This window comes from Rissa tridactyla, chromosome 2 (genome assembly GCF_028500815.1).
Source record: "Rissa tridactyla isolate bRisTri1 chromosome 2, bRisTri1.patW.cur.20221130, whole genome shotgun sequence".
Classification (NCBI taxonomy): domain Eukaryota; kingdom Metazoa; phylum Chordata; class Aves; order Charadriiformes; family Laridae; genus Rissa; species Rissa tridactyla.
In genome coordinates, this window is record NC_071467.1 from 139,138,633 (window position 1) to 139,162,390 (window position 23,758).

Sequence of the window (23,758 nt, forward strand, 5' to 3'; positions counted from 1 at the left end):
CATTGTAAATAAGTACAGTAAATTTCAACAATTTCTGACATCGTATTTTTTAAGTAAGGGAAACTTTGAAAGACCAGGGGTTTGTAAACATTAATTTATTAGTTTGCTTACTACCCACGCAAACCTGGGACAACGGGAGAAAGGGCTAAAACTTTACGAGTGACTTCATAAGGTGGGAAGAAAGTATATTTTCTGTCCCATGCTGAAGTATTTTGATAAAACTAACAAGTGAAAATCTTGCAGCTTTCCATCACTGTTTAGAACTCCGATCAGTGATTTTTGTGACGTAAAACCACCTGTTTCCTATATCCTGGATTCCTCTTTTCAAAAGCACAGAAGCTGACACTTAAGTTCTATCACTGATCCACCCAAGGCAAGTTTAATACATTGATATTTGCTCAAGTGCATGATCCATGCAGTTTTGCACCAGCAATAATTGGTTTCATTAAAATATCCCTATTTGTGACACAAAGCATGCTTTAGATGTTTAAATTTAAAAAAAAAAAAAGTGAACAAAACCAGTCTCTTCATTTCTTACAAATAAATAACTCAACCTTCTTTAATCCTAAAAATATACCTTTAGAGATATACATCTTTATTACATCTAGAATTAGTGAGTTATAGTGAGGCAACATTTGCCTGACCTCGCACTCCCTTAAGGCATTGTTCATGTGCAAGACCTAGATACCCATCCGTACATTGTTTAACTGAGTTCATATGCTCGTGTTCATTAAATTCCTTTTTCAAATGGGTGAACCAAAAACATTTTTTAACAAAGTTAGCAAACACAAAATATTTCCCCAAAGATTAAATGAAATGCAATGAACTCGCACCTAAGTAACACATTATATATTTTGATATTAGATCACTGTTTCACAACCAGATCACCAAAAGAACTCTTCCAAGTTCAAACTCAAGAACGTTTATGAAGAATAGCAAGTTCTTCAATGGCTTAAGACAAAAAAATAATATGACTAACTGTGACAGAGGCAAAGTACTAACTACCACAATTAAAAGGATCAAAACATTGCATGATGAATAATTCTTTTTCGTATTGATGTTACTTGAAAAGTTGATAAGTATATTATATATGAACAGAATGTATATATTTCATATGTTTATGGGAAGTTTTAAAAATGAAAGGAAATAACGGAACTGTAACAGTAATAGCATTTACCATCCATTTTTCAGAAATGTAAATGAGAACACAAAGTGTGTAATGCTCACCCATAATACAGATTGCTAATATTTCTAATCATATTTAACACTGGAATTCTACCTACTATTAAATGGAAATTTGTATTGAACTCAATAGCAAAATTCCCATTAAGTTTAACAGAGCCAAGATTTTATTCTTGGTCATAGCACAAATTACTTTATGGTATATATTCAGAACAGTTACTTTCCATAGAGCACAAATGAGGAAACACTACCAGTATAATCACCATTCCTGTCAAAGAAAAAAAATTATTTTATCTCTGCATATTCCTGAATGAGATCAGAATCTGGACTGTATGGCTTGGACCATTTCTTTCTCCAAATCTACGCAGGGTCCAGGGTCACAAGGTTGTCCTTGGAAATGTCATATAAAATGAAGAAATTCCCACAAGCATATCTGTTCAAAGGACCCAAAGTAATAATAATATGGAAGTCTCCTCTCCTACTCGTACATCAATGGGAAAATATTCGCTGATCAATAAAGCTATCCATTGGCTTTGTTTCATTCTCATTTATGTTCTGCATATTTCAGCAAGAGAGGTCCACAACTGGAAGTTGTTTCAAACTTCTAATTTCTTGAAACATTAGTGAAGTGTTTACTGGGACTTTGGAGAAGCTGTTCATGATGCTGTGCATATTTGGAAGCTGAACCATATCTGTGTTTACAGCTTTGACATGAGACCACAGAACCTGGGGGTGAGGGGGGAAGGGGGGAAGCATTGCTAGGAATGATAATTCTGAAAGATATGAGATGAAATACTGAGTTCTTCTTTGGGCAGCCTTCTTTTAGGCATGGACTTGTTATAGTTGCTGGTTATCTTGAAGCTGGGGGTGAAGTGTGCCACTATACTTAAAAAAAAATATAAAAGCTATGAGCTTTTTGTTTATAGGAAGAAAATTCCCTCGTACCATAAAAAGGGATCTCTTCATTCCATAAAGAGAGATCAGTGCCTCAGAGGAGGCTAGAATTAAGGCAAAGGCAGGCCTGTGTACACAGAGAGTGGCTCCATGTTTCCCCACTTCTAAAGGATAATGAATCGTTTTAAAGAAAGCCCTGCTCCTGTAGTTTCTTATCCAAGTGGAGGCATCCTTTCAAATTAGCAAGACCCTTCAGTAATGAATTCTGCTTGCTAGGAATAGGGCCCGAGAAGTTTTTATATACTCTACATATATGTCTATATGTATTTGCGCACACACACACACACACGTAAATATACACGCACAAACATGCACACACAGAGATTTATAAATATATGTATATATATATACACATATGCAAAGAGACAAGATTGAAAACCATGTCAGACTTGGAGTGTTATCCACTTGTCAGAACCATTTAAACTACTATCTACACAGTACATATTGAAACTCAACTTTAAGATTTTTTATTTTTATGTACAGTTCATTTTTTTTCTCTGGAAATAAAATATCTAAATACAGACAGACTGTAATGTTGTATATGTATAGCTCTCAACAATACTTTAGCTGAATAAATGCTTTGTACATAGTTCTGTCTTTTAATGGAGTTTACAGCTACATTGATAAAATGGATTCCTCATTTCCTGGATCGTCTTTAACCAATAACAAGCAGAGAGACAATTACAAGTTAATATTAATAAGCAGCTCAAATAACACCGGTTAAATTATGTACAATACAAACCATTCATACAAATGAAGACTAGGATATTGAATTTGTTACAATATTTTGTAATAAAGATAAGACAGCCACTTATAACTTACATGTTCTCCGCCAGGCATTGTCCTTCTTAGAGATCAGTTGGAGAGTTTTTTAGTAGCTTAGCTGGCCTAAACTCAATCAGGTTTAAAGAATCAGAGCTTAAAGAGTCAGAGAAACATGAAACCAGAATGTCTGCCCACATGTAAATTCCAAATGTTTGCCCATCTTTACTAGTAACAGGCTCGTTCCACGGAAAAAGAGCCACCTAACACCACCTCGAATGTGCCTACTGTATGCTGGAAAAAAAGTCACGATGCTTTGCTGTGATCATATAATAAGGAATACTGAACTCTAGACACACATTTTTCCCATTTCAACAAGTATTTACTCCTACAGTAGTATTTACCAGTACAGCTACTCCAAGCAGTAAAATGCATGAGTGGGGATTATTGATTGGCATGTACTCAAAGGACTTTCAAAGAGATTTCCATAACAGTCTGTGTTAGAAACCATTCTCTGTCTAGTTAATCCATTTTGCTTGATGATAGGTTATCCTGAAACCTTAGATATCAGACAATGAAAGCTCTCTTAACAGGAATCTCAATAGACGTGAGCTGAAAAGAGTGTGTGTCTCTGTGTATGTGTATGGTTTTATTTCAAATCCATAGTGATTTACAACTAGATTGATACATGGAGCTGACTGGGCAAGAATTACATTAGATTGTTTTCCACTAACATATTTGCAGCCTTTTGACAGCGGCAGCAGCAGGTAGACACATTCCAGGCAATAGATGTGGCCTTCCTCCTTGAGGTTACAGCCCTGTCATACGACCTCTTTTATTCCCCAGGCTTCAGTCTCAGAGACGTGTTGGTCCTCACCCTGATGGGAAGTAGGGTGTGTCACTGTGGTAGTTGTAATCAGGACACACCTTCTGTACTAGTTTATAATCTGTACTATAAAAGGAAATGTAAATACAGATTACTTTAAAGGGCTTGGAGCAGAGCCATGACACGTGGCTCTGGGTCTGCTCCTGATAACAGGTTTTTGAAGGGTCATAGTTGCAGAGTGTGTTCTTGGTAGCCTTGTCAACCTTTTCATACTCGATTCGACAGTTAAAGGACTTCGAATCTTTGGCATCAATCACTGTCTGTTGTGCCAAGTCAAATTCCACTATTTTTGTAGGGGGCACTAGGCTCACAGATACATTCCCTTGACCAGTGGAGTTATGCCTGAAGTAAACGCTAAACGTCCCATTGCCGTGGTCAACGATTTTCCCCGTTATTAACAGATTTAGCTTCACAGTCTTGATGTTGGAATGAAAATCACCCCAGCCAAACATTTTCTTAAATTTCCCAGTCTTGACAATGGGCCGTCTCTTTGCTCTGGGCCGAGGCTCTTGCAGGTCTGTGGAGTTCCTCAGCCAGTCCCAGAGATCTTGCTCAGAATAAGTTTCTGGGGCATCGTATCGCAGGTCCAAATCTGTATCGTTTTCCTTTCCACGAAAAGTCTGTGACAGCAGCCGGCTGATGGACAAGTCTTTGCTACTTTCTGTCCATATGTGCTTTAGTGTGGATTTGGAGCTTCCTGATTTTAGAAGTTCTGTTTTTCCTCCATTTGTTAAATTTGCACAGGTAACCTGAAAAAGAAAGAAGGGAAGAAGAAAGAAAGGATATATTGAGATACATGGTACAAAACACGCCATTCCCACCTAAGACCAAAATTATCCTATTTCAAAATCATATGGAAATATATTTTTTTGGAGAAATTAAGTTGTATATTTGTACTCAGTAAAACAAAACAGAAACAACTATTTTCCTCTTCTTTCCCAGTAGTTATTACTTAATTCTCCTTTGCCATTCAGATTTAATTCCAGCTGTTCACTTTATTCTTTAGCCTGAAAACTACTTCTGTTATGATGCTTGTAAATGATGAGCATGTAATGAGCTACTGCAAAAAGTAAGGTACACAGCCAACGTCATCCCCCCATCTGTATGTGGCTTTCACTGGCCATTTCTCATCTCAGAGTGAAATACTCTTGCTTGAATGTTCTCTCTGCAAAGTGACTGTGTCTTCCACAATCAGTCTCGTTCATTTATTTTTGCTGCTGCTGGAGCCCACTGTCAGGGTGCTGTCTTGGTGGTGCCAGCCTGACCATGCTCAGAGTCCCTGTCATTATAAATATAATAATAGTAATATAATTTCCCTACTCATTTTATGAGTACATATTGGTCTGTGCTCTTGACTGGGACCTTCAGTCACAACTACAATATAAATAATAGAATAATGAAAATTTTAATGAGTTTTGCGTTGACAGCTGTACATACTGTGTGCTGTACCTCAATTAATGCAAGAGGAGTCACAGTCTTTTCTTACAGTCCCTTACAGATTAGCTACCGATTTGCCTTGTCTGTATCTAGTATGACATGCATTTCTCCTTCTTCACTTCACTTCTTTTCTCACACCTTCCTCCCCAAGACAAAAGGTGATCTGTGCAAGACAGAAAGGCATTTGTGTATTTACAAAAAAAATAGGGCCACCAATTTAAAAGGAGTAATAAAAAAATCCTGCAAAATCACATTTTTAAAAAGGACAAAATCTTGCACCAAGTTCCTACAAAATCATAAACTTCAGACAAAGATTTTCACAGAATTTAGTGTCAGAGCAATTTGTCTTATTTATATTTTTTTCTCTTTGCCTTAATTGTGTGGAAAACAGAGAACAGATGCAGCCTTGCAGCTGTCTAACGTGCAGCACGGGTAGAGAGCTCTGACGGAGCGTAGCAGAGAGGGCTGGAATTGGCAGGGGGCAGCCGGTGGAGGGGAAGGGACTGACAAGACCCTTAGTCCCACTCATGCTAAAAATTCGCACCAGACACACTGCCACATTTTGTAACATTCAGACTGCTCTGAAGAGGCCAACAAGCTTCTTATTTCCCTTTTCATGGCTACATAGGAGATTCTGAATATGCCTGTTTTGTTCCTCTATGTTCTGGCACTGATTTACGTGCTCCTGTCATACTTGCAGTTATATCTGTCTCTTCACTTAAAAATGAATTGAGTGTATTCCCAACCCAGGAAACCCATTGGAAACCAGCTAGTATTTAAATCATGGCCCCTCCCTACCGGTACAACTGGAGTTATATGTCACGGAGGATATCTATCACAGCATGGCCTTTTCATTTCCTAACAATCATGAAATTGAAGCATGCTTTCATTAACTTCAGTACTTTTTCAAGGTCAGTTGAAGGCACGTACATAAAATCAGTCTAAATTGTCTTAATACACTGATCACATAGGAGGTATGCCCCCAGCCTTTTACAGTAAACAAATAGGTAAATAAATCTGTCAGATCCCACACTATACCTCCCCAGTGCATTTCAGGTTGGTGGGACATTAAGGGTAATAGATAAAATATGTGTTTTGTTTAGAATTGTGCCAAAGAGACTACCTCCTCCTCTTTTGAATGGAAGGAAGGATTAAAACACAGACTAGCATTTTGATAGCCAGTTTGTAGCTGCATCTTAGCATCAACACAGTGAGCCAGGAGAGAAACTGTAATGAAAAGCACTGATGGTGCACTGGTTAATGAAGCAGCAATGAAGATGTCACGGGGAGAGCGAAAGAGAAGCAGAATATAATTTTGCTGTGGCATATGGGGAAGAAGTGCAAAATAAGAAGAGAAATGTGGTTAAAAGGAATAATGTGCCTGTCTAGCATGAATCTGTCAACCTGATATGAATCTAAGCAGTTAGCTAGCAGAGCTAGTATACCTGCAATCTGTAGGTAGGATACAGATTGCTTACCACTATATTTTTCTTTGCTCACAGCTTGTTTTTCCTTTGTTTTCCTTTCCGCATCCAATGATTTACCTTTCATAGGATTACACTACAAGTTACATGTAATACGATGTAACAGTATAAAAACCTTTTAAAGGGAAGGTCTCTTTTTTTCAGATGTATAAAACTGAACACCAAGGAAAGGAAGCAGGTATTTTCTGAAATAGTTGCTGACTGATCCAATACATGCAGTTTTTTGAAAGGCAGTATATTTCATGGAAATGGATGATCCAGATTCCATGCATGGTATACTGCTTCATACCTGATCTAACAAATACAATTGATTGTTACTGCCATTGGTTTTGTAATACATGAAAGACTTCTGGTCATGCAGTTAGCCCAAAGACCTCCGTGTGTGATTTGCAGTGTGGGTAACTGGCTGCATTCATGATTAAAGGCCCGAAGCTACCCTCCCTAGTCTAGCGTCTGTGTAAGCACTAGAAAAAACAGCCCACAAGGGTTGATAAAAAAAGCTCTAGAATTCATTGTTCTTCACTAACATTTTCCAGGCAACTGCTTTTTCATATACTGTTAGTATACTATGTGCTATAGAAAGTAGCTATATGTATCCTCAGAGACTCGCACACCCAATAATACGGAGCATTGCTGTGTAATAGAATTTCTGCAAATGCAGCAGTTATTTTCACATGAACTAATCCACGCTTTTCTTCCATCTCTCTTCTTTCCAACCACAAGGCTGCAATAATACAGGAAAGATCATGCAAATCCATGAGATTTTGCACTTAGTAGTGTGAAAACTAGCTTACTGAAACGTAGACCTATTTTAGCGGTGCATGAAAAAAGAGCGCTTTTTAAATGGCTAATAGAGAGATAAAACACTGAGCAGCCCAAATTCCATGGTGTTTTTTTTGTCCTCTTTCTTGAGTATATTTGTATATAATTCAGAAACTTCCATGCTCTACCTTATCAGTTAGTTCACTATAAGCAGACTCGCTTTATTTTCCACAGCCAAGTGCCACTCCTAGACGAAACATTGAAAAGTTCAGCCCACTTGTACTGTGACTGGCTAGGACAGAGTTAATTTTCTTCAGCGCAGCTCACATGGTGCTGTGGTTACGATTTTTGACCAAAACCCTGGTAACACGCTGATGTTCTAGCTCTTGCTGAACAGTGCACAGCATCAAGGCCTTCCCTGTTTCTCTCTCGGCCCCTCAAGTGAATAGATTGGGGGGTGCACAATAGGTTGGGAGGTAACACAACTGAGCAGATTACCTGAAATAACCGAAGAGATATTCCATACCATATAATATCACACTTAGCAATTAAAAGGAAAAAAGGGGGGCTTAGGGGCAGTTAGCCATTTTTTGCTCCAGGACCTCTCTGGGCATCGCTCTGCTCATGGGAAGAGGTGAGTGTTGCCTTCGCATGACTTTTGTTTTGTTTTCTTCTCTCTTCTCCCACTTATCCTTCGCTTTTTTTATCTTGACCCCCAAGTTTTCTTGCTTTTATTCTTCACATCCTCTTCCTCTGTGCTACTGGGGATGGGGGAGAAGTGAGCAAGCAGCTGTGTGGTGTTTAGCTGCCCACCAGAGTTAACCCACAACACCATTACCATGCGATACATCAGTGTTGGAAAAGGGCTGAGGAGGGGGATTTACTCTGTGACTGCATAGCTAGAAGTGTTTTTGAATGATTATGATGTCAGCAGAGACCATATAGAACAATAGTAAGGAGCAAAAAGCCTTATAAATGCTTATCCAGTGCTACAAATGTCATTGGAAAAGCACTCAGTAAGCACGGCAGACTGACCTTTTTATTCCGGTCTTGTACTTTTAATGGAAAGTATGAATTTCCACTACCTAGTAAAGTTTACTGATATCAAAAAGGTACAAGGAGCTGACTGCCTGGTAACTCTTTTCCAATGAAAAATGACAAATTGTTATTCCATTTCTTCTTTTGCTTCTAGGAAGGAGCAAAGACAGTGGTTTCACTGGGCACAATATCCCAAAGCGTCATTAAAAAAGACACAGGAATCGATCTGTAATTCAGTTTTTACTCCATTAAAACGGAATACTCCATCCATTCTGTATCCTCCTTTTTGAGGGTGAAGAATTTTTTATGGTGATGTTTAACATCATTAAATGTATTTTAATGAATATGTGCAGTTCATTTAGGACTTACTAAAGGATAAGCAGTTTATTTGTGTCAGAAATTTTGGAGTTCTCTTTGAAGACACTAAGCCCTGAATCCTTTGTCAGGTCAAACCTGAAAATTTGTAGCAGAGAAAACAAACAAAGCTAGAAAGGGATCTCGGGAAGCCATGAAGGCCTCAAGTGGTTATTTAGGCCCTCTTAGTGTAAAATCAACCATAGGTATATTAACATTAATTTAAGACTGATCAATTTGAGATTTAAAAAAATAGTAATTCGAAGAGGTACAGAATGCCTCTTGATTTCTCAGTCTTTTCCTTTTATTCTAGCTCTATTACAGTTCATTAGCTATAATTACAGTATTGGTTTAGAAATTATGTATTTATTCCTCTGAATGTAGGACTACTTGAGGGCAAATGAAAATGCAAACAAACAATCTAATACTCAAGGTAGAAAACCTCTCTCTCCAGGTAAATAACTAATCAAAACCAAGATCATTTTTGCAGGCATAGCACTGTAAGAATTTGGCAGCACTGTGTTTGCATATGCTCTGTACAAAAGACTTCAGAATTTTCTTTCCACGGTCAGATATCTCTAGATACAGCATGGGTAGAAGACATAACTATAAGCTGGACCATTGTCAAGGCAGGACATCACTCAGAAAATTTTAGCTGGATCCATTTTACTCATATTAATCCTGATTATGCAACGGATGGAGGAAAATCTGCACCTAGTTTACTATTCTACTTTGATCAATTTTTCTTCCTATACCTGTCTACACACTGTACAAAGTTACTAGTGGCATGGAAATATTTTATTCAGTGAAAAATTTCCAGACAAGTCAAAGCCAATATTCTACAGAAATTTGACCACGAACAAAGAAACCGAGAATGAAATTTAATGGAGGTACAATTATAACAGGCAGGAGTAAAACACAGTGAAGGACTTGTACCTGTTGCAAACTGACACTTTGGAAAGGGAGGACAAACACAGAAAATCACACACATTAATATTTCACAGAAACAGACCTCTCTGGTTTTAACTTACATGCCATTTTGCTACATGACATGAAAAGAATAAGGATGGGGGTTGGTCGATCAAAAAATGCAAACTCAGATGAATCTGACAAATGGAACAGTAAATCCTGATCTAATGTGTCAAATGAGAACACAAAAGTGGTTACGCAGGATCAAACCAAAGACTCATTTAGAAAAACATCCTGTCTCAAATAGCAGCTCTAAGAGATGCCTGGAGAAGAGCAAGAACATGGCAAGCACATGATAATCCCCTAACTTCTTCCCAGCTGCCAAATATTTCTAGTTTCCTATTATAGATATTGTTTCTGTATATGTTTTCTATTTCAGTAACTCTCAGTAGACTGCCCTTCTGTGCATTTGTCCACTCTGACCCTTTGTAAACTTTTAACGTCCTTCAGCAATGAGTTCCACAGCTCTGTTCCCTCCTACTGCTTGTATTGAACCTGGTTCCTGCCACCTTCTTTGGAGCTCTTCCTTCTCCAAATGGAAAACTCAGTCCCTATCCGAATTTCCCATGCCGCTCCTCACTGTTCTTTGCTGCTGCTCTTTACACATTTTTTCTACAAATATCAGTGAGTGAAAAATTTGATGATTTCTAGCTATATAAAGAAGCCTACTTCTAGTCCACTAGTACATGCCTCACACATATCTATTCACAGTAGTAAACAAGTATTGATCACTTTTCTAGCCTTGACTACCAGTGTCCTGGGTCACATGTATAATCCCTTGTATGGAAGCCATTCTGCACCTACACTTCTGAATTTCCTTTTCGTCCTTCTCTAAAGCCTCCTCAGTTATACTCCCAGTTCTGTTTTTAAGATAAGGAGACCAGAATGGCACACAGTATTCAAGATGTGGCAGAATCATGGTCTTGTATGGTGGCAAGTGGCCTCCTATTAGTTGTTCACTCTTTTTTCTCTACTAATTCAGAATATTTTATTTGGTTTTGATCACTGAGTACTAAACTGATGCTTGCATGGAACTGTTATAACCCTAAAATCTCAACCTCATTTATATATGAAGTTTGGCTTTATTTTTTCATCATGTGTTTCACATTACGTTTACTACTACAGAATTTCATTCCTTAATTTACTGCCTGTTGACTAATTCCAATAAGATATTTTTGCGTTTCCTCACTGTTGGCCCTTATCTTTTCTACTCTGAAGTATTTCATCACCAACAAACTTTCTCATGAACCTTTCCCAGGTTATTTGCCAATATATTGAACAGCAGAGGCCCTTGCATAGAGCCCTGCAGAATTTTTATGGTGATCTCCTTCCATTACTGACCACAGAAAAAGAAGCATCTGAAGTTTTCAACAATATTTTGCTAAATCATCACTTGGGATCATTCACTTAAGCATAAAAAAACAGAATTTTTTGTGACACAAAAACCAGATAGAAGATAAATTTTTTTACTGTCTTTAAGTTCAGAAATTGAACTTAATATACACTGTTACTGCAATTTTTGTGTAGATATACCTTGGGATTTATAATATCAGCTTAATACTATCAACTGTGCTCAGTTCAGCTTTAAATTCTGTATTTTTCTTGTTTTAATCTATGAGTTATCATGCTTGTTCCGAATGGCAACCGTTAGAAAGGAAATGTGTCTACCTGAGCTTTTTTCATCATTCACATAACAGAAGCTAGGCAAGACCAGAAGCTGATATAAATTCAGCTGATGACAGCTGATATAAATTTAGTGAAATTTAACATCATTGAAATTAGAGTGACTATATCAGTTGATATCTGTTTCAGATCTGACAAAGAATCAAAGACTAATTAGAAAATTTATTCCTTACATTTTTCTGTAGTACCCACAGAAAGACGAGGGCACTAATAAAACAGTAGAGACACCGCTTTGTTTAGAGACATTATAATTCTTAACAGTTGTTGATCATAAAATACTAAGCTATTTCAGTGGGATGTTCTGCAAAAGAAAAATAACTAGCTCAAGTTACAGTTTTACAGTGTTCTACACAATGTAAGTCGCCTGTTATAAATTAATTGAAAACTAGCAAGTCTCAAATAATTTTCAGGAAATGCAAAGGTGATAAAGCACCTTCAATGGTTGGTTTCCAGTGAGAATGCTTAAGAATTACCATGTCAAATTTTGCTTGAGTCTCATTTCCTCTCCCTTGCATTTGTGCTGATGGTGGGCTAAGCTGTGACACTGCCGCAAGTCCCATGAATGGTAACAGACTGATGAAAGAAAGAGGCGGCCTGCCACCACATGTCAGGAAAGAGTCAGAACATGTTCTGTGCCAGTCCAGTCCATGATCTAGGGTGGGAATCATCTCACTGATCACCTCATTCACCTGAAATTCAGGGCTTGCTCTAAAATATTCATCTAGGCTTATTCCATAATCAAGAAAGAGAGAGAGAATCAGAATGAGCTAACTCCTCTATCTCCATGAGATATTGATGAACCTTCAAGGACTGCATAAATGCTCTTCATCTAGATGCCTAAGGATAAGTGAGAAAAATCTGACCTATGGTGCAGAGTTTTCCCTGGGAAGAACACCACGGAGAGAACACAAAGGCTGCAGGCTGGAAGCAGGGCAATGATTGCTCTATCTAAATGCTTTCTGAAATGCTCTAGTCATGTTCAAGTCCACTGCTCCCTATAAATCTGGAAGCACACTCAAGCTAGTTCTGTGTTACTCATACAGCAAGGTGTGCAGACTTGCTCGTATTACTCCTCCTATTAGATATAGGAAATTTCCCATTTGGAGGTTTCCTTTCAGAAACAGTGTAGATTTGTACTATTCTGTTATCTTTTGGGTTTGATTTAATCAGGGTAATTTTCACAGGTATTTAGAATCTGAAAAACTAGGCACTCAAAATCAATCAGACTTAGATTGTAATTATGGAGATATTTCTTCTGGTAGCACTGCCCCAGATGATATTTTTCTTTCTCCTTTTTTTCTCTGCTTCACTCTGCCAGTGCTGCCCTCTCAGCTGTGGCAGTACTGCTCCTTGTAAGAACCTATAACTTTCTTTTTCCTTTCACAAACCTCCAGAGTGGAAATCAGACTCAGAATTAAACATCCAGGCTCCTCTACATGCCTGGAGAAGACTGGGAACTTTGAACGAGGAACGAAAACCACAGATCCATGGCATGAAGCAATGAAAAGCCAACCCTAAGAAACATTCCACCCTTTTTCTGGAAGGCAGGGGTGAAGACAGGAACTGCTGTTACTAGTCTTTCAAAGAAGGAATCTCATTGTTTTTCCTTAAAAGATGCAGCTCCTAGAGAAAAAGGAAGTGATTGCCATTGTCTATTTAATTTAAGAGCTTGAGAACATTAGCGAGTCAAACCAAAAGTCCATCTAGTCTTGTACCATGTATCCAACAATGGTTAAAAGTTGTTTTTTGTCAAAGAATCCAACATCAGGGAAAGAATATACTACTCTACCAGAAAATCTTTCTCATCTTCAAACCTTTTCAGATCAAGGACTTCTTAAGCTGGATTTGTGGCTATGAATTTAATAACTTTCAACAAATACCACTTACAACTTGCCTGTTTCTCTCTGAAAATTCCAGCATCTGAAACACCCTGCAACCAGTAGTTCCACCTCTTAACTTCAGACTGTCTGAGGAACCTTCTCCTCCTGTTTGTTTTGAACAAGTCGCCTCCTAGCTTCATTTGATGCCACCCAAATTCTTGTCCAGCAAACCACAACAAAATCTAGCAAGGCAGCAGCATAATTTTTCCTGTGGGGTTCAGGCAGAAGCTTGGCGCCTGGATGCACAGGCCAGACAAAGCTGTAAAAGTTTATGGCTGGCACTAGAGAAGCTTCCAGGTCAAAAAAAGGAGGTCTTGTCTGAGTTACAGGTACTTCCAGAACTAGGCAGCTCCAAAGGTGGTAGTCAAGGGGCAGCATAAAACTGTAGGTTTGGAATACATAGGATATGTACGGATATCTCGGCTCAATTTATGGGCGAAATCCTGACCCACCACTAAAGTCAAATGTAAAAATCCTAGAGGAGCAGAAGGATGAACATAGCGTGGTACTATGTATCTTGTTTTCATTTTCTTGCCTGGTTAAAGCAGAATGGAAGGTGTTTGGTTTGTAAAACATCATTTCTCTTCCAATTTAGAAAACACTATACTATCCCACATAATAGTCTGTGAACTGAAGGACCAAATGAGTTACAATACGCTGTGAAAATCTTCACATTACAATTTTACAGCTTTCTGCTTTTTGCCTTAGAAGAGTAGGAATTCAGCCCAAATATTTCTAATGGTGGAGATGCAAGTGAATTTATAAAGATTTGGAAAAGGATTGAAATATAACTGTATGAAATATCCTATTAACTCTTGCCCTATGTTTTATATTTTTAGAAAGAATTTAAACTAAACTCTTGAAGCCTGCTGCCTATGTTGTCATTAAAGATTTTTTACTTCAGTGGATTATGACTTTTGAAAATTCACCCCATCTCCGTTCAGCAGGGGATTAAACTTTCATGGAATAAATTAAAGTGGGTTAAAAATGTCTAACAGAGTTTTAAGACCCCTGTATTATGCCAGTACCACAGAGTGCTGCTAACTTTGAAATGAAAGTCTAGCTAGGTAAATAAATTTTGTCAAGGATCTATTGTTCTTGTTCCACATTCCTATAAGCCTTCTTTTATTAATATTGGCTTGCCATTTTCTGCATACATGTAGAAAGTAATATTAAATAAAATTAGATTTTATATGAAAGGCCACAGAGCAACATTTTAATCAAAATTTGCACTGTAGTTTGCTTTATATATAACACACTGAAGAAAATGCCCGTTTTCATATGGGTAGACATATCTTCTGAAGAAGGTGAAAAAGTGCACAATGTGTGACATCCCAGTACTATATAATGGACAAAGCCACTGTGCACTCTAAACATGCTCTATCAGTATTACTCATTTTCTACATACAGTTTCCAGTCATCCACTGTTAATGCAAAAGTTTAATAAATTTAAAATACTCCCACATTTTACCCAAATAATTTGTTGCTCGTATATCTGATACCATATTTTTCCAAAGAAAAGCAGTAGAATGTTGATACAGCTGAGTCACTTTCCACATAGATATTTGTGGGTGCATTCTAGAAACCTGAATTTGAACCAAGATGTCTTTTGAGGAGATTTAATTCCCACTGATGTTGGAAGTGTGTACGTTTCCACACAAAGAAATTGTATATCTGTATGAGATGCTTGTGAAATGCAAAAAAGGGCTTCCATAAGTATAAGAAATTATATTGCAAAGGTATAGATTCGTTTCATTAAAACTGCCTGCCGCTCACTATGAGTTATTCATTTATTACAAACAGCAAAATATTTCAGGAAAGGCATTTTAAAAGCACAGATGAGCCATTCCAAGGTTCAATACAAATTTGGCATATCCCTGCTAACTTTTATGCCTTCATCTTCACCTTATGCCCTTGCCAGAAGTCTTCTGTGATCACAAAGAAGAAAGTTTTCTTCTCTTTGAATTTCAACCAGAAGCTGCAATATATTCCCTTTCTAACTGTGTTTGTTTAATAGGCATTGATCATTCATTCATTTGGTCAATGGATATCAAAGTCTATTAAAATCCATCTCTGAGGAAAGAGGTGTGTTTCTTTAATGTTGTTCTGGTAAGGAAGGGGAACATTAAACAGCTGTTCTATTGCAAGGGTACTCAATTTTCTTGGCGGTTTTGTCAAGGTCTGCTAATTCTTAGAGGGGACTGCTCAGCACGGGGGCACCAGCTCTGCTGGGCAAGCCAAGTCCTGCACATTGTTTTCCTGGCTATGATGTACACAAACGTGTTGCAATGCTCCCTAATGCAAAGATGTCAAAGAAATACCAATTGTCCTTTTGGAAACTAGGTGACACCACATGTTACGTGTTTACAAGATCCAGGCAAAATTTATTCTCAATCCAAACCTGAACAGGACTCTACCATCAGTGTACATTTGCTCAGTAAGGATGCGGGGAGACCAAGTAGCCTCAGAAAAAGTACTACCCCCAATTGCTCACACAGCTGGTCTTTCCATGACTCTGGACAAAGGTCCAGAGACCTATTGTGCCATTAAGAGGAATATAGTTACAGAATACTAGAAAGGGATGCTGCACACCAATTTATCTCTTGTAAACTAGTGACGTTCATTCAGTAAGGTACTTCCTTGTAGTGATTATCCCCAAACTTGCACAGACCAGGTTTTAGGTCTATGGTACCTTTCTGAATAGATCCAGACATAGTGAGGGAACTTAGCACAGCCAAACAAAACAGAATAGAATATCCAGTAGAAAATCAACATTGTCTGTGCCTGATAGTAGTCTTGTATTTTCCTCCTGCAATAGTATCACACCTAATTAAAAGTGAAAATTAATAGCCAGAAGGATTAATAAAATTCCATATGCAAACATCTGGCTCATGAGAGCCATGGTCCAATTGCTAGTGCTATCACTAAGGTCATTAATTTAAATTGAGATGAGTTAAGAGTCCTTTGGGCACTGACACATAAGTTGAAGGAGGTTATTCATTGCTAAGTTTTTCACACTGAAACAAAAAAAACTTAGGAAGAAAATAGGTGAACATTGCTTCAGCACACTGATTTGTAGGATGATGAGCAGTGCTGTGAGCTTGTCTGTGGAGGACCACATTGTAGTTCTGATACATTGTTTTAAATTCATATTAAGATGTACTGAAGCCAGTTGAATACAAGATAGTTCAAGGTCTAGTAAATGGACGTCTTTGGGATTATTTTGTGCCTGCTGACTTCTGCTGAGCACCTTCAAATTACAGAAAGGCTTTTCTTTTTTTGACCAAAGTTTGAGTACCAGTTTCACAAACCCTTCAGAGATTTTGCCAGTCTTCAGAAAAGGTCCAAACATTTCCAGTTAGCAAGAAATATTAACTCAACTTATAAACAGAAATACCGGAGCCCTAGACCACTGGTTACACTAGTGCAAATACATTGCATTCCCAGTTTACCATCTCTTCAGCTCACCTCAGAACTAGCTCCAGCGTCTTGATCCATAACTGCATTTCTAGGCAGGGTGACTAGAAGAAATGTAGTCTTTAAAAGCAAATTATAATGGAGTGCCCTACACCTATGAACTTTCTCCAAATGCTGATGGCTGAAATATTTTAAGTTGCATAGTAACAGAATGACTGCAGAGTAATAAAGTAGTGATGGCATTATATTACTTTTCCTACATAAAGAATAAAAACATAAAATTTATTATTCTGACCTTGTATCACAAGGACTCCTCAGGTATGTGAAAAAATTCAACTGGCCTATCAAAATGGACTTAGACTAAAGGAAAACCAGTAAAGCGTGGTTTCCAGAAGTTTTTTGAAATTTAAAAAAAAAAAAAAACCAACTCTGGACTCCAAAAAATTAGGCTGGAATCCTTACAAGTTTGGGTTTTAGTATTTACCCAACAACATATTTTCATATTCTTAAAGTATAAGAAAATCAGGTTTCAGGGAGAATCAGGCATTATTTCTCCCAGATATGCCCGAGTCAGGAGATGCAGTGGTACTGAAAATGGACAGAGAACCAGGAACTTTTCATACCAAGTTCCAGAGAGCCTTTATCTTTTTTGACTGATACTTCCAGTCCATTCTGCTTTGACCTCAGACTGTTCTGAGCATCACCACCTTGACTGCACTGAATTATTTGGGCCAATTTTATCTGCAGTTCCATTCGTACAGCCTCCTGCATGAACAGGATTTCAATTGAGTGATTCAGACAGGAATTAAGTTCTTTGCTTTTCAGAGAATAAACATTTCTTCAAAGACAGGTCAAGATCACCGTATATTAATATATTCCTATGTCTGCCCAAAAAAGCAAATAACTTTTTTCCATTGTCTCATCCTCTATATCTGTGTGGCTGAGCAGCAGCACAAAACAATTTAACCTTAGCAAGCAAATTTCATTTGTTACCTGCCAAATGCTGATACAAAAGATAACTATGAAAAAGCAATAAAATCCTCATTCTAAGGCAATAGGTAACATGCCTTCGCTATAATATACTTGCTAAATAATATTCAATGGACTCATAAGAGCATTTAATTTAAATATAAATGCTTAGCAGTTCCATTTTTCAGGGAGTAAATGACACTTTTGCTTGTGTTTCTTTGAAATGCATTTGCAGAATAGACATCCTTTCAAACCCCACAGTTAGTGTTATTTATTATTACTATTACTGCAATGATCACAGACCACCCTGTGGTCACGGATAGGGTGTACTAGAAAGTAAAAAAATATAGCCGCTGCCCTAGAGAGCTTTCTCATTGAAACAGATTTGGGAAAGGCAAAGCTAAAAGAAGAAATATTGGTGATGTTCTAACTTAGTTGCAGAGTTAAGAGTCGGTACAAATCTCTGGAAAATGTCATATCCAGGATGTCCCAAAAAAGGTTGACTCAAATAGGACTCACTAAGTCCATCAAGAAGCCTAAAAACCACTTGCAGAGCATGAAGAGGTCACAATTTTCTCCAGGAGCAGGGACACCTGTCCTTGGTAGTGAGAAATGTTTGACTTGTTTCTCTGATAAAAACATAGTGAGAGTAATCATACAAATATAATCTGTCTTCCAAAATGTGAATCCCTTAATTCCTCCTTTATCCTTCAGCTTTCAGTCAGCAGCAGCTCTGGCTAGTCCCTCAGCTACCTAGCGAACAACAAGAATATTTTCCATTGTTTTAAATTTACTTAATGAAATTCTAATGATACAATTTTTATAAACTTACTGAAAATCAGCAACATCTAACTCACCTTATTCACACTATTAGCTTTTTTAAGTGTTTTCTTTCTTAGTTTGCTGTATAGATCAGTAAGACAAAGATCTGCAGGGCATCAAGAAAAGTCTAGTTGGTACTTGTTACAAGACCCTTCAAACATTTCATCCATCTCCTGAAAATCTTTTGTGCATTCACCTTATGGATTTTGTTGCTAAAATACAGAAGCATTTTCATCTAGTGGAATCCAGTAATATCCTGGATGAATTAATAGAATATATTTTCTGGTAATTTTAGAACAGTTTTTCCGTGGAGAACAGCATATACACAGATTTGGTCTAAAAGACATCATGTTTACAGGAAAGACATTCTATCACTGACCAGTTGCAGGACAGTATGAGAACATCAAGCTTTGGAATTCACAGTTTTGCTATATCACAGTAGTAACCCTAACCAAATTCCTGAAGCCTAAGCCCCAACCCGAAACCTTAACTCCTCATTCTAAGCCCCTAACATTCAACTTCTCACCTAACCCTAACTCTAACCTGTTCGGTGCCTAATAAGTAGAAGAAGGGCAGGGGTTGTATGCATAATACATAAAATTTAGCTACGATATACTTTCTCTAAAACTACTCGTGCATTTTCAAGTATGATCATGTACTCCGAGTAATGCAGAACCAGATCCTTTGCAAGCTTCATTGACTACCACTTCATGAATTTTTCAGCAGATCTACGTCAGACTAATCCTGCTGAGGATCGACCACGTGTATTTAAAATTATCAAAAAACTGATCGTTTTAAATTGCAGGTTCTTCTGCATTCAGAGCAGTTCATCTTCAGCTATATTTGCAGTCCAAAATATGATTTGATATCACTCAGGATGAAAGATTTCCAAACATATCAAAAGAACACAAAAAGACAGAGACTGCGATTTTCCAGATTGTCCTTCAGTCTGAAAATGGTGGTACTTTTTGTTAGAGGGAATGGCAGTAAGGGTTGCACGGCAGTCTCTGTGCCTGTTCAATTACTGCCCATTCTAATCAGATTGCCAGCAAGGGATCATGAGGAGTTTGGTGGTTATGATGTAAAATATCTACTAGGAATTGGATTTTGATCATCACTTCATTTTACATCTGTTTCCCGCTAACCAATGGGACAAAAGAGTGTTAATCACTCTTGACCTTTCCTGGATTTGAACTAGCAGTTTAATTGCTAATCCCTACTGAGGGACTCTGAAGTACACTATAGAGCCCCTGATGCATGCAGCTTGACCCCCTCTGTTCAACATTGGTTTTAACCAACAACATCATCAAGAGTGTGCTCAAACTTGACAATGTTAATTACAGCTTTGGCCATAGTTTCAAGATAAAGTATATATGAAACTGTCAAACTAGAAACATTCAAAATATCTGCCAAGCTCTAGGTGATTCTATGTGAATCAAAAAGCATCTCCAGCCAAGGAGATCTTGCAGACTCACACCACTGCACTGTCAGTTTGCTCCTAAGATATGCCCAACTCCTGGCAATTAGAATTCTTAAGGGGCTGGTTGAAAATCTGTTAGTTTTGGCTTGTTTCAAAATCTTCCCCCAGATGGTAATATAATTCCAAACCAGCTGAGATTCACTTTGTGTTGAATTTCATTGTAAAAAGGATCATACAGCAAAGAGATGAACAAAAGGTTTTCCCCTCCTAAAATTTCAAGCTACAGCATGAAGAGCATTTTCTTTGAGTTTTTTTTCTGAATATGATTATCTTAGTCTAAGTTGCTTATCTCCAGATCTAATCTTTTTCCTTGGTTATTCTCAAATTTACATTCAATTATGTTTCAGACAAACATTTACTAACTGAGAGAGAAGAAACATAGAGGCAATATGTTCTACCATGCGGCCAGGTCCCATTGCAAAATTTAAAATTGGAAGAACATGGAATTCTACCTGCACATTGTCTGCCAGATTAAAATGTCATTAAACTGATATTAATTTTCCTGTAAATGCCAGTGCCTAACAATGTTTCACTGTGTCACATAGGTTCATGCTTCTTACGTGTCTATGTCAATATATATTGCTTATTTACAAGATTTAAGATCATATTTGTAACTAAGCCTAGAACCATATTTCTGCTTTAAACCTACCCATTGAAGACTTCTCTATATGTGTTATGTTTACTTTTTTGTAATATTTAGAGCACATCACCATTGCAAACTGGAACGCAGAGCCTACTGCCCTGAGACTGTTCTGATTAATATGTCTAACAGAAATACTAGCAAGGTCCCTCAAAGCAGACAAACTGTCTGGACATGATGCTGGGCAGAAATTAATTAGACCCACCTATTAGCAGGGCTTATTAACTTGGGCATTTTGCTTAGCTGATGCAGCTCTACGCTTTCTGGTTCAGGAGATAGCTTGTGCAGCTCTAGCTCAGAGGACTGCACTGTATTCATTGCACAGTATTGGCAGAGCCCTAATTTTCTTCATTTCTATCCATAGAAAAATGTAAATCTTCCAAAGTAAATACAAATCACGGTAGTTGTATGTGTTCACTAGAGTGAGTAATTTCCTATATGAACTGAGTTCAGGCTTCAGGCTCCAGTTGCACGATGACTTTGGCAGGCACTAGGTAGTTCACACAAAAGGACGCATTGAAAGGTACCTCCAAGTTTGATGGGCTACCGGTCACTTCGGTTGCACCTCAAGGGACAAAAATAGAGCATTGGTTTTCTAGCATACAAATAAAAACAATGTATAGTATAAGTTGATGGCACTTTAGTGGAGTTACTCCAGAACTACACTGGCATGATGGAAGTTCTAATCTGCTCCACACAGTTACTGAAGAGCCCAGTCAATATCAACTTATTGAAATCAGAAATTAATGTTTGTCAGGACTGAGAACATTTTCCCGTTCCTGATGTCCTGGTCATACTGGGGCAGGCCTACATAGGTAACAAAAATTACTTTTTAAATTAATATTTTGGGTAATTTAAGCCAAGAAAGGAAAAAACTTTCTCACAAGTCTTGCCCTAAGATCTCAGCAAAAGACACACACAAGTCCCCACAGAAAGCTGACTGAGAAAGTATGTTTTGTGTTGCGTTGCAAATATTTCCTTGACCAGGAATTTTCAAACTTTCATACAACAAATCACACACCAGTCTCTCTTAAGCACTTCAAAGAACCAGCAAAACACAGCAAGAGCCATGGCAAGACACAGGACTTTTGAACCATTCCCAGCCCTCCTCCTATTGCTGCAGCTCCTCCAGGAAGGCAGCTTGCCAGCTTCCACAAACAAATCCCCTGCACAAGGGGACTGAGGTAGTGGATGGACTCAGTCAACAGGAACTTGTGGACAGTATGCCAGGCCACCTGTTCTAGGGGGGATCAAGGCATGGAAAGGGGTTGCATTCAATTTCCTTAGTGATTCTCTTTACACAGCTTCCCAGCATTTGTCAAATCTCTGCCACCTGGAGAAGGTGTCTCTGTGTCTAGCAGAGAGAGGGAACAATGGAGCAGAATGCGGGTTTCCCCATCCCCATACCAGATTGACACTGGAACCCCCTAAGTAACTGTTACAATGGAAATATATAGTTTTCCTGGGAAGAAGATGAAGAAACTTCTGGCAGATTAAAAATAAAAATTTAAAAAAAAAAATCCTCATTCATTTCTGTGAAAATTGATTAGAACTTCAGTGGACTGAAATAGTGAAACAGCTACAGTTAATCCAGGGGGAAGTTTCTATCCATTGTTCTCTCATATTATTTACCACACCAAGGCTCAGATGTTTGCAGGAACTTAAAACCATTCACCAGCAAACCCTCTTCTTCTTAGTTATTAATATAGTCAAAAGATAATGATCTCAGCAACATACGAACAGGAAATTATACACAGACAAACACATATGGAAACCACTTTTTCCCTTTACTTTGCAGCATAGAAACCAATAAATATTTCTTTCCATATTTGGGAGAAATATTTAAATGATTCATTGCTAGTACAATTATAAAATGTAACATGATAAATATTGACATGAATTTTGTTATTCTGTGGGAACACAATATAAAAATAATATCCTGTTTAAATACAGCACTTTTCCCTAAAGATGTCAAAGAACTTTACAATAGAATCAAGTCTGTCTACTACCTAAGAATTATTTTAATCATTAAAAGTTATAAATGGCAAAACCAAAGTACTGAAAATTACACAACTTCCTCAGGGGAACCCAAAATTGCTCTGAATGCCATTTTGACTGCAAAACTGTAGCATCACCAAAAATCAATCCAAGAAGAATCAAGGACAGTTACATTGCATTTTTGGTGACGGTATTAATGTAAATGTGGTCCTAGCAGAAAAGAACAGGCAAAAGAATCTGTTTAAGTGGAATCGATTTTAAGCTAATAAATACCTGCTTTGATCAGAAATTCAGGAAATAATTGCAAGATTAAAAATAGAAAGTACAAATAACTAATAGCATATTTTGAAAGGAAACATGTACACTGAAATCCAAATGATGCTTTTTTTCCCCCCAATAAACTACCTGAATTGGGCATAATGAAAAATGAGACAAGACAGACAAGAATACAAAGCTTCCCAGTACTGGTCCATCACTGGCAAAGTTGCAGAGAGAAATGAAGGTTTATAGTTGGTGTGGACCCGTGTGACACTTTCTGGAGAAGCAAGCTTTTTATTCAGAAAAGGAACAGATGTTTTGGCAGATAGCATAGAAAGAATCCTGTCAGAGACTATAAACTAGGCTTGAAGGGAAGAAAAAAAAGAGTGTGGAAAAAATGTGAAGTATAAAACAAAAGAACCAAAATGACATGGATAAAATAGAAACGCAGAAAAAAAGACAAGGGCTTTGTTAAAATTGAAAAGAGAAAGTAAATGTGCTAAACTCCCTGTAACTTTGGAAGAAGTTTTAAGGCAAAAAAAATGAAACTTATCTCTCTTCCACTGACACAGCTCATTGCAGCATGAGGCTGGGAGATTAATTTTATAACTGCAGACAGAAATCAAATAAAAGGAAGAGTCAATGCCCTTTTTAAGCATCAGTAGAGAAAGATCACAAGTACACAGCCAATATTAAAATGCAGCCAAGGTTTATGGCCAAGATTTAAGTAGATTTGTACTGGAAGAACAAAAAATAACCAACTGTGTAAATGGAGATGGGATT

General features: G+C 37.7%; 1 protein-coding gene across 1 annotated transcript in view; it reads right to left on the minus strand.

Annotated features, from left to right (window-relative positions):
* Window positions 1–3,771: 3,771 nt before the first annotated feature.
* Window positions 3,772–23,758, minus strand: part of NXPH1 (neurexophilin 1) — a 140,562-nt gene continuing 120,575 nt past the window's right edge. Inside the window, exon 2 of the mRNA XM_054192101.1 lies at window positions 3,772–4,533. Coding sequence (XP_054048076.1) covers window positions 3,772–4,533 — 762 coding nt within the window. The remainder of the gene's footprint in view (window positions 4,534–23,758) is intronic.